Genomic DNA, 12500 nt, shown 5'->3' with positions numbered 1-12500 from the left:
TTATCATCTGAGCTCAAGCGTTTGGACATCGGGATTGCAGCACTCTCTGAGGTTCGAAGACCGGATTGCGGCGAGATAATGGTGGGTGGTTACACCTACTATTGGTCTGGTCGCTCTGATGGTTACCATACCCAAGGAGTTGCTGTAGCTGTGTCCAATAGGCTGACCCCAATGATAATTGAGGTAACACCGGTCAACGAGCGTATTATGAGATGAAGGATTCGTCACTCCTTAGGTATCATTTCCCTGGTCTCTGTTTATGCTCCGACTGAGGCGAGTAATCTCACCGTGAAGGATGCATTCTACGCCACGCTCGAGTCTGTGGTTGATCAGTGCTCCAGACGAGATACACTTCTAGTCTTGGGGGATTTCAATGCATCGACTGGAACTGATAGGGATAGTTATGAGACGTGTGTTGGTCTCCCATGGGTCAGGAACTATGAACCAGAATAGCACTAAGTTCCTTGACTTTGCAAGAAGTCATGGACTTAGGGTGGCTGGTTCATGGTTTCAGCGCCCACAAGCTCATCGCTGGACTTGGTATTCCAATGCTGGCGGTGCGGCAAAGGAGATTGACCATGTCCTCATTAACGGTCGTTGGAGGATGATCCAGAACTGCAGGGTCTATCGGAGTGCTCAGTTCCTCAATACTCACCACAGGCTTGTTGTAGCAACGCTAAAGCTGCACCTTAAATCCTGGAGAATGTTACCATCCCAGCCTAGGCTGGATGTTGGCAAGCTCAGGGATGAGAGAGGAGCTAAGGAGTTTGCAAACAGGCTGAGTGGACACTTGGGGGGTCTGGGTGCTTTGGGGGGTCCTGAAGAGTTGTGGAGTGCCTTGAAGACCACCGTCCTTGATGTTACCGGTGGATGTCTTGGAACTCACCGCAGGGTAAAGAAGAATTTTGTCTCTCAAGGGACACTGGATACCATTGACCAGAGTCGAAGGGCCAGGCTGAATGGCAGAGCTGAGCTGTTCAGGAAGCTGAGGCGTAAAACTGTACATGCACTGAGGGTGGACAAGGAGGCCTATGTGCGAGGAATCTGTGAGGGGGTAGAGCAGCACCTGTGGACAGGTGATTCTCGTCCCACTTTCAGGGGAATTCGCGCATTGCATTCATCCAAGCCCATCCCTCGGAGCACTGCAGTTAGAGCAGAGAGTGGTAGGCTCTTGACAGAGAGTCTGACGTGAAGGCCCGCTGGGCCGGTTACTTTGAGCGGTTGTACCAGGCTGATCCCCCAGCTGTCGAGTTGGATGTCAAGGGTGTTACAATCCCTGTTGCTGACCCTCGAATCAACTGTGGTCCACCTTCACTTGTGGAAACACGGGCTGTGGTGAACCAGTTGAAACGGGGCAAAGCTCCAGGGATCTGTAGCATCCATGCTGAACTTCTCAAGGCTGGTGGAAATGCTGCACTGGTGTCGTTGCATGCAGTTTTCTGCTCTGCCTGGAACACAGGCATCATCCCAACTGATTGGAAGAGGGGCCTTGTTGTTCCTCTCTGGAAAGGAAAGGGTGATCGCCAAGACCGCAACAACGACCGAGGGGTGACGCTGCTCTCAGTGCCGGGCAAGGTCTTTGCTCGGATAATTCTTGATAGGGTTCGCCACCATCTGCTTGAGCACCAGCATCCAGAGCAGTCAGGCACTACACCAAAGAGGTCAACGATTGACCGTATCCTTGCTCTTCGTGTCCTCACCGAACGCAGATGAGAGTTTCGGGAGGGGCTGCTTGCAGCCTCTGTTGATCTCTGTAAAGCGTTCGATTCAGTGAATCGGGATGTCCTCTGGAGGATTCTTGGTCTTCGTGGGGTGCCACCAAAACTGATCGATCTGATGTCTGAACTCTACTCTGGTACTGAGAGTGCTGTGAAGTGTGGTGGTACCATCTCTGACTTATTTCCAGTTGTTACTGGAGTTCATCAGGGGTGTGTACTGGCCTCCACACTTTTCAGCACTTGTATGGACTGGATTTTAGGGAGGATGTCGGAGAGATCAAGCTGCGGTGCATCGTTTGGGAATGTCAAGATCTCAGACCTTGATTTTGCAGATGATGCAGTCATCTTTGCGGAGACTTTAGACATTCTTTTGGGGGCCCTCGAGGTGCTGAATGAGGAGTCAGAGCCGCTGGGATTTCGGGTTTCTTGGGTCAAAACGAAGATCCAGGCTTTTGGTGACATCTTGGATGCTGCTTTCCTGTCTGTGTCTGTTTGTGGTGAGGATGTTGAGGTCGTGGAGAGATTCACTTACCTTGGCAGTGATATTCATGTCTCTGTCGGCTGTGAGTCAGAGGTCAATAGACGTCTGGGTCGGACCTGGGGAGTCATGGATTCACTGGATCATGGGGTGTGCCGCTGCCGGTACCTGTGCAGGAGGGCGAAAGTCCGAGTCTTCAGGTCCTTGGTACTTCCACTCTTGCTCTATGGATGTGAGACTTGGACTCTGACCAAGGATCTGAGACGGAGACTTAATTCCTTTGGTACCAGGTCTCTTTGGAGAATCCTTGGCTATCGCTGGTCAGACTTTGTGTCCAACGAGCGGTTGCTGAGAGAGACTCGGATGAGATTTGTTTCCTGCATAGTCCGTGAGCGTCAGTTGCGGCTGTATGGACATGTGGCTCGTTTTCCTGACGCTGATCCTGCTCACCAGATTCTCTCAGCGAGGGAGTCTCATGAGTGGAGGAGGCCAGTGGGCCGACCACATGCCTCCTGGTTGCAGCAGGTTGACCATCATCTCAAGGAGATGGGGATGGGCCTGGCATCTTCCTGGGGGATGGCCAGATGGAGGCCCCTGGAGTACCGGCGGAAAGTGGACGCAGCGACGTGCTGTTCTGCCACATGCTCCCATACCTGACCTGATACTTGATGGAAATAAATGTTAGAAGAAAATTAAGTCGTTCCCTAAAGTAGAACATGGACAAATATTTGTTGGTTCACTCTTTGAGTGGAATGAAAATATGAAAGGGAAGAAGTGCTTTTATCAGCAAGTCTCAATCTTTCATCGTCTCAATTTTATATTTGCTTGTATGGGAGGGGATGGCATAGGTGGGGAGAAAATGAGTCTCAATTTTACATTTGCTTGTATGGGAGGGAAAGGGATAGGTGGGGAGAAAATGAGTCTCCTATTTTAAGCTTTTGGGGCTTGGGTCAGAAAGTTTTTCTATTTTTCCCCATTCATTTGAATGGGCATCCCAGAAACCCCATTTATCATCTACTCCCCACCCAGGGTCCGAAAATATTCATCCTGGAGCATTGAAGGAAGTGGCTGGGCAGTTAAGCGTCATTTTTGCCGATATCTTTAACAGTCGGAACAACTACTGGAGGATTGGAGAGTCAAAAATGTTGCACCAGAAGTTAAGAAAGGATCCAGGGAAGAAGTGGGGAACTATCGACCAGAGCCCGTCTGCTGGAAGCCCAGATAAGCACTATCCTGTGGACAAATCACCTATTCTGCAGATAAAATTTATCCACAGGATGGGATCCATTGCTCAAACCTGAATAACTTTACCTGATGAGTAAATTAGTAATTTTTCTAGATAACTTTATCCAGCCACATCTGTGCCCTGTTGCAAGAAGCCCTGATAGGCATTATCCAGTGGATAAATCACCAATCCAGCAGATAAAATGTATCCACTGGATACTTTAGCCAACCTCTTCTGGCCCAGAGATGGCTTATCCGTGGTTAGTGACATGTACTAGGTTTGGCCAATTTGAAATGGCAGACGATCCAGCTTTGTTCGACATCTGTCAGACGAACATTGAAAGGAAATTCCGCTAATGTGTTGAATCAATGTGTGAATATTCGGAGCATGAGTTCCGTGACTGATATCAATTTAGTAAGGCAAGTTTTACCTCCATTCTTCATTTAATACGTGACAGTTTGATGTGTGCTACGAAACGGAACTGTGCAATATCACCAGTGATCAAACTTTGCCTTGCCCAAAGATTTTTTGCTATGGGTACATTTCTACAACTCGTCGGGGATTCCTTAGGAATTGACAAGTCTACGACCAGCCGTATGGTCCATAGAGTAGGTCGATGCAATATATAATCGTATATTTTAGGGGTCACCCACCTTCTTCACATTTGACTGAAAGTGGCACCATTTTTCCTTCATTTCTTCCTTCCGAGCAATAGTTGTCTCCAACACTGTTGACAGCAGCTGAGATCGACAATCACAACTTCCTCTTTGCATCATTTGTTAGGGTGTTTGAAAATTTACACCTTATGACCTTAATATGAACTGCCATTCAACGCAGCATAATATCCCATTCGGTGAGAGTAAAATTTGCCTTCCTCTCTCTAGTTTGACTGTCTTCACCCACCATGACTGTTTTACAAGCTGAAACAGTGCAATCCATTGTGCGATACCATATGTCAATCAAAACTTTAAGCACGCCTTATCTAGCCTTTATCCATTGGATAACTATCCTACCCTTATCCAGCCTTTGAACAACCGTGGATTATTCTTCGAATAGTTATCCACCGGATAAGAAATTATGACAAAGTGAAGCTCTTTTGTTGGGGTTAAATAATCAGTTTCTTAAAAGGCAGAAACTGTTCTAAAATAATTATCAACTTGCATCCTGCTTTCACAGAGTATTCATGGTAAAGAAATTACCTACATGAGGTAGTCATCTTGTTTGTCTACTGTAATTATGTTTTACTTGGATAAAAATATTTGAACACAATATCTAATATATACAAAACTCATTCCAACCACTGATATTCCAATCACTCACCCACTGATATTAAAGTTCGGTACCTTTCCAGTGACGTAGAAAGTTGAAATTTAGCGTGCCGAAGGCAATACACCATGAAAATTACAGAACCATCGAATAGTATCAGTAAATGAAAATATAAACAAATGAAAATAAATAAATGAAAAAATAAATGCAGGTGAGCGACCCAAGGCAATGGAGAAGCATGGTGATTTTGCGTTTCGACGGACATCGAAGCCGATACACCAGGAAAAAAAATCGCAAAACCATTGTCAGGCATCCATTAATGAAAATATAAATAAATGAAAATAAATAAATGAAAAAAACAAATGCAGATGAGCGAACCGAGACAATGGGGAAGCATGGTTCGTTATTGCTTACAATGTGTAAGCATACTCCGCTGGTATTATATGTCATTAATGGCACTCAAATAAATCAATGGACATGCGTCATTCCATATTTAAAGATACGTACTGTAAAAATGCGACTGGGTGATCGTACCACGCCACAGGCCGACTCCGGACACGAACCGCTTAAGCGGTCCGTTCCGTGCTACAGTGATAACCGAGCGGTGTTATCGTCGGCCTTGACGGTTCCGATTAATTACCGGGATGTTGCACCCACTACGAACCCCTTACGTGATGCAAGATGGAGATTCAAATGGAGAAAAGATGAAGTGAAACGGGCACAGTTTAACAAGCAAGCATTTTATTATGCGCACACACAGACAAGCATGGAAGGTACGTATTTACAGCCAAACAATTATGCACAAAAAGCAAATGTAATACAACCGACTAACGCATACACACGGCAACACTTACACAGTTTTACTTCACAGACGGCGACAACACACATTTACACAAAAGCAAAAGAAAGAAGCCACCCTCACAGACAAGGAGGCAGACAGGCCTGTACGCCAAATGTGCGCGGGACCTAGAGGAGCGGCTTGGTCCGCGAGACCGGGGAGGTCTTACCCGCGTCCTCGTGACGCATTGGCGGGCAAGCCGCAAAATGTCCGCGCCACTGTGCCCCGATCCCGGGCCCCTGGCGTGCTTGTTGGCACCACGTTTGGGGTGGGGGGGGGAACGGGGCCCCCTTTTGCACTATCTCAGCACGGGGGACGGGGAAATTGTTGATGCCCTGGGGGCGAGGAGTGGTTGGCTGAATTGGGTCCCGCGACGGGACGAGCGATCCCCCACACCGCAGCCTCGTCACCGACCGCCGTCCTCCTGGCCTTGGACTCGAGCACCCCTGCCCCGACCAGCCGCCCGCAGCTCCACCGCGCGCACTCGACTCAACTCCACCAACACGGCGCTCCTTGTCTCCAAAAGCAACTCCTCGACGACAAACTCTCCAAGTTCCACACTCTCCTCTTTCCACACTCTCTTCCTTCCAGTTCCACACTCTCCTCCGACCTCAACTCAAGCCCCCGAGTCGCCTTCCGCTCGCACCTTTATAGGTCTCAGGAGAAGCCGATATGCAAATATGCGGATCAAAACGCGATTGGAGGCGGGGCCACGCCACCCTCTGTTCAGCCATTGATCGGGCAAAAAGGGGCGTGAACCTCCCTGGATCCGCATATTTGCATAAACGGACTTCACCTATGCGCGCTTGGAGGCGGGGCCAAGCCGCCTCGCGTTCGCCCATTGGACGGAGGGGAAGTGGGCTTGAAGCGTTTCTGATCCGAATTTTCCGCTCGGAAAGGCCGCCATTCGCGCTCGTGGCTCGGTGCATTTGGCACCAATCGCCGAACGGGCCCGAGACAGCCCGACGTTCAGTGTTCACAGGTGGTGCGGGAATGGCCGTAGAAGCGATGATGTGGGATGAGGTTGTGAAGGTAAAGGTGAAGGTGGTGGTGTGGCGTTGTTGTAGTGTGGTTGGCGCTGTGGTGGGGATGGCGTGGTTGTTGAGATGCTGTTTGTTTGAAATAAAAGATAGAGAAAAAAAACGACTAACTCAAAGCGTCGCAGCCCGGATGGATCACATAAATTCCCTCTATACAACGGGTTTGGGCTAACTACACATGTACCTATGGAGATATCTCACCTGAGGGCCCTTTATGATGTAATGCGAATTTCCACAGCCATAACAATGTATATATATATATATATATATATATATATATATATATATATATATATATATATATATATATATATATATATATATATATTGTATTTATTTGATTATTTTGTATTGATTATTTTGTATTTATTATTTTGTATTTATTTGAATCTTTTGTGTTTATGTGGTTCTACCTTTCAAACTATGAAAATTTTGCGACTCAACAAAATGAAAGGTAAAGCAGGGCAGCCCCCAGCTAAACTCACCTCCCTGGGGATTAACCATCTTCAGAGAATTTGTGTTCCTTAAGATGGTAATGCTATAGTTAATTCAGATATCCTGACTGTAGGAGGTGGCCATTCTCGGTTAGCTAATGGGGAACATTTATACGAATTCAAAGTGTGGAAAAGTGGGATTTGCAATTACAAAACTTGTCCGATATTTACCACAAACAATATAATTAAATGAACAGTAATGGCTATATCTAAGAAGTTAAAAGAAACAAAATCCTTAATTACATGTAAAACCTCAAACATAGTTTATTTATTGACTTGTAGCAAATGTGCGATGCAATAAGTTGGTGAAACAATGCAGAGATGTAATGTTAGAATGAATGCACACAGGAGCAGCATGAAAAACTAAGATAAAACTCTTGGTTGTCCATTACTCACTCGTCACTTTACTTATAGATACTGTAAAAATGCGAGCTTCAGTGTTCACGGTGTAGAAAAGATAAGCAGTAATGGGCAAAAATTAGATGGGAGACGAAACAATTACCCAACGACATAAGCATCGATATCTTTTCTGGATGAAATAATTACGAACTGCTTACCCATACAGATTGAATGAAATAATTAATGATACAGACATACAACACAATGGAAAAACCATAATCACTTCTGTTTTTCAGATCTTATCAGACCAAACACCTTATCAGAAACTCTCAGAGACTCAGAATACATAATTATGGCCATAAATGTCCAGTTACAGACACACCACAACAAATAGTAAATGATTGGTTAGATCTTAACGACTCAAATATCTGTAGATTACATAACAGCAGCAAAATTCTGATCAATACTTTAAAAAGAAAAAAATGAAAGAAGTTTGGCAAAATCGTTAACAAATTAGTGGAAGGGAATGATGAAGAGGAACTCCTAATCTAACAAATGGAAGCAATTCTGGATATGATTGGCAATAGAATGTACAAAGAAAAACCTAAATAAGTTAATCATAGAAAAGACAATGAATGACATAATCCAAATTATGTTTGATAATAAAGGGGTGGAAATGATTAATATAGAGAAAATACGACAACAGAGGAAGTGTTGGGTAAACTTCCAGAAACAATGCAACAGAGAGAGCTACCAAGGGTTGTGTACGCTTTAGGAAATGTAATTCTGGGGGAGAAAAATCTTCAACTGCACAGAAACTGTGCAATCTACAGATGTAGAGGAATGGTTGAATAACACACATCATTGTAATTGTGACCATTCCATATTTAAAGATCCAAATCATGAACACATTAAAACAGGTGATCTCAGAATAGTGAAAGATAGAAAATTACATGTATTACTTACAAAAGGACTGAATTATCGAGAAAATAAAAGGATAAAATGGAATAAAGCAACGGAACTTACAATGATCGGACTGATAGAATGGATGAGTGAACAAACTGATAAACAAAAAAGTACGAAACACACAAATGGCTTTATGGTTGGAGGAGGTAGAGAAACATATTAAAAGGAGAATTGTTGATGTGAGAAGAAAAGTTTGAATCAATAATCCTAAGGTAATTTTAAACAATCTGAAAACCCATAATTATTTAAAACAGTTTCAAACACAATATGTTATTGTTACAATTGACAAAGCAAATAATAATATTGGATTTGTACAGAAAACATTCTACATTCAAACACTTTTGGAAGAATTGGACTTTCAGACTTTAACATAGTTTCCTATGGAAATATAACATTGCCTGGACACAATGTTGCATTATCAATTTTAAAGACTTGACTTTAAAAGACATTAAAAAAAAAAACACGATAATAAAATACACTTGACACAACAGCACATAAATTACTCAAAAGCAAGAAGACTGTTTGTTCCAGATAAACATCGAAATTACCATTCATTTACTGGTTCCAAAAATACACAAAAACCTTGTAAGATGAGGTTCATCATCGCAAGTGGAGAATGCAGTTTAAAACCATTGTCAGGTAGTATGACAGGGGCGATGAAATAAATTTATAAACGCTTAAAAACTACGATGAAAAGGTGAGATTTTATTCTGGTGTTAAGAAATTCTGGATCGTATATAATTCCAAACCTATAATCAACAGTATCCACAACAATAATAACAAACATAAGGCTAAATGTCTATCAACTTATGATTTTTTATGCATTATACACAAGCATTCCACATGACAAGATCGTAACCGCATTGGAGAGAGCAGTAAATAAAGCGTTCGCAGGAGGTAATAAAGCTTCCATTAAAGTGTATCAAAAAATGGCAAGCTGGTCTGTAAAGGAAAATCAATATGCATGGAGTTAAAAAAAATAAACTTAAAGAAAGTATTCCATTTCTCCTAAGCAAGTTTTATTTACATTTAGCAACAAGATACTCCAGCAGACAGTAGGGTTCAGGAGGTGCCCATGGGTTCAGATCCGGCCCCTTTCTTTGTAAATTTATTCCTGCACATGTACGAGTCTGATTTGATCCAAAACATGTGCAGGAATAAACTAACAACTCCACGAAGGTGTGGAAACATCTTTCGAGTCATTGATGATTTACTATCAATTAATGGTAGATTTGTATTTGATCAGATTCATGATAATATACAATGTATCCAAAACAACTCAAATTAAAAAAGGAAAACCAAACTCACACTTCAGTTTATTTTTGGAATTACAAATCGATATCAATAATAATAAACTTCACACCAAATTATTTAGTAAACGAGAAGATTTTACACTCCACATTGTACGAATCTACTACACTAAAAAAATAGAATATGTTCGTATGTATGTATGTGTGTGTGTTTGTTCGTCCTTTATAAGCGGCCGAACCATTGGATGGAATTAGATGAAACTTGGCATGAGTGATCATTGGGACATGAGAACGGACATGGGGGGGGGGGGGGTCAAGTTCAAGGTCAAAGGTCACGGGGTCAAGGGGTCAAGGTCACCGGGTAACTTCAATTTCTCAATTTCATCTGATCGAGATGGGACCAACGCCATTGGACAGATAATCAAAATTAATACTGAAGGACCAATTTTGTGCTCCGTCTGTGATAGGGTTTCGGCTAGTACCTTTCGAAGAAAGCAACATTCCAAAAAATCTATTATATGGTATGGATGCAGGGGAAATATTTTGGACTGTGAGAGCAACCACACACAGCAATGAACTTATCAATAGATTAAAACAACTAGTCAGACGTATGCCAACACAGGGAGCTACAAGTTAGCAAATTAAAACAAGTTTTCTTTCAGACCATAAAACCACACCAAATAGGATTCATAAAATACAATACGAATCGGAAAAATATTTTTAATGAGATATTTATTTAAATTCATTATTTTAAAAAAAAAATTTTTAAACCATTTTCATTGGTTGCCAGGAGACAGTGCAGCATATATAAAATCCGTTATAAATAACCGTTTGAATATTTGAAAAACAGTTTGATGCAGAGGTGTGGTGTATGTTCTGGGTGGTAGACATGTTATATTTAAGGTAAGATGTGCATGATTTAATATATTATCACATAATAGAATGTGTGATGAGAGTTGCAACTCTGTGATAATACCTTAAATCCTCTCATGAGTAAAGTTTGATTTGTGATGTTGCATTGATGGGTTGACTGACTGCCTGGACACAACTGAGGTTGTGGATCTATTGATTTAGGTAATCAACTGATGTGGATCTGCCATTTGGAGAGGTTCTGGGCTGAAAGGATCGAAGCTTGAAGGAAGAACTGTCCCATCTGATGATCGGTGCGGTGGTGAAATCATTCAATTGCTCACAGGTTAAGGTTCTTACTTGAGGTAAGGAAACTATGTTTTGATGTTTATAATTAAAACAAAGTTAAACATAGGATGTTGTGAAATTAACATCATTTCCAGCAATCCCTTTGAATTATATGATACTTTAAGAACAGCCAATACTGTACAATTAATAAAAAGTGTCAAACACATGTTGCTGTGTGTGCCTGGGCTGAAAGGATCAAAACCTCGAGGAAGAACGGTATCCAACTAATGGATCCATGTGTGTGTGTGTGTGTGTGTGTGTGTGTGTGTGTGTGTGTGTGTGTGTGTGTGTGTGTGTGTGTGTGTGTGTGTGTGTGTGTGTGTGTGTGTGTGTGTGTGTGCGCGCATTTCTGATGTGAGATAATCTAATCCAGTGTCCGCACTCTATCCAGAACATAAGTCCTGCCGAAGCAGTTCCATGAAAGAAATACACTTGGTGATTTGTCCTTGCATTCCTCGTTAGGGCAGGCTAATGGCCTACTCTTGGGAAACACACATTGGGATCTTAAATGTCCACCAGTGAATACTACTCCTTCCTTATATGCCCTTCTGAAAGACAACATACTCACTGAAGCAATGTGCTGTCTCTGCAGCACGAGGAAGACAGTTATTATTTGTTCTGCGAATCAAACCCAGGTGAGTACACAGGTAATATTTTTGGTGGCAAATCTTTTTGAAAAGGGAAAATGTTTTGAGTCGCGTTTGTATGTTGCTGTTCACCAACTTGAGATCAAAACCTCGTGGATTTTATAACAATTTCACATGTTTTATCAACCTTACAAACATGAAAATCAAAAGATCAATGCAAATATGAAGTCATTAGCATCCAAAGACAGGCTTTGGAAATTACCATCAGTGGATGTGCCATCTACGGAAAGAGTAATCAGCTTTCCCCGCCTGACCACCTGCACTGTATGCCACTGATCATCGTTCAGATCCCTCCCTGCATGCATCACTTCGGGACCTTTGCCTGCAACAGAAACAAAAGTGATCAACGGTGGAGTTCATGGAGCATCTTCTCATTGGCTCGGCCATGAGAATTTGAAATTGAGAGAGAGAGAGAGAGAGAGAGAGAGAGAGAGAGAGAGAGAGAGAGAGAGAGAGAGAGAGAGAGAGAGAGAGAGAGAGAGAGAGAGAGAGAGAGAGAGATAGAGATAGAGAGACACAGAGAGAGAGAAAGATAGAGTGAGAAAGAGAGAGATAGAGATAGCGAGAGATGTTGTGAATCAAGGCTGTGATCTTGTTAAGCAATAAGTGTCAGTATTTTGATTTACGGACGAGTTAATGGCCAGATTTGCACAAAGCACATCATTTCCCTGCCTCTACAGCTCAAAAGTGCAGATGTTATCTCACGACTGTGTTGATGACCTGTACAGGAAGAGAAGATCTGTTTAAATTAAGTACGGTGTGTGATATTTATGTTTCGAGTGGGCACCTTTTTCAATTCTCCCCCATTTTGGCAACATGTAGTCTATACATTGCAATGTTGAAAGAAAATTTAAAATTATGAACGTGGTCAATCGAAAAACAAAGCCGTAAATATTTCGCATAAGAAAATTTTTGAACACTTATCAGAAGACCAACGAAAGCAAGTGCTCAGCATTGTGAAGATAGTGAATCTTTCGGTTTTGCTGTGAAAACCAGTGGTCTGGGCTAACCAGTCATTTGCTGGCTTTGCGCTGTTAGAATA

At 42.6% G+C, this 12500-nt stretch overlaps 1 protein-coding gene across 19 annotated transcripts in view; it reads right to left on the bottom strand.

Annotated features, from left to right (window-relative positions):
• Window positions 1–12500, bottom strand: part of LOC147012133 (neurexin-1-like) — a 1392023-nt gene that overhangs the window by 746592 nt on the left and 632931 nt on the right. For all 19 annotated transcript variants that reach the window (XR_015052060.1, XR_015052059.1, XM_085858522.1 and 16 more), the window contains one exon: window positions 11661–11780. Coding sequence is in view for 17 of the 19 variants with exons in the window: in XM_085858522.1 (XP_085714648.1) it covers window positions 11661–11780 (120 nt within the window). In the remaining 2 variants the exon portion in view is untranslated. The remainder of the gene's footprint in view (window positions 1–11660; window positions 11781–12500) is intronic.

The sequence above is a fragment of the Eptatretus burgeri genome, chromosome 15 (genome assembly GCF_056783735.1).
Source record: "Eptatretus burgeri isolate ZD-2024b chromosome 15, Ebu_testis_v1, whole genome shotgun sequence".
Lineage (NCBI taxonomy): Eukaryota > Metazoa > Chordata > Myxini > Myxiniformes > Myxinidae > Eptatretus > Eptatretus burgeri.
This window is presented reverse-complemented; position numbering and strand designations above follow the sequence as displayed.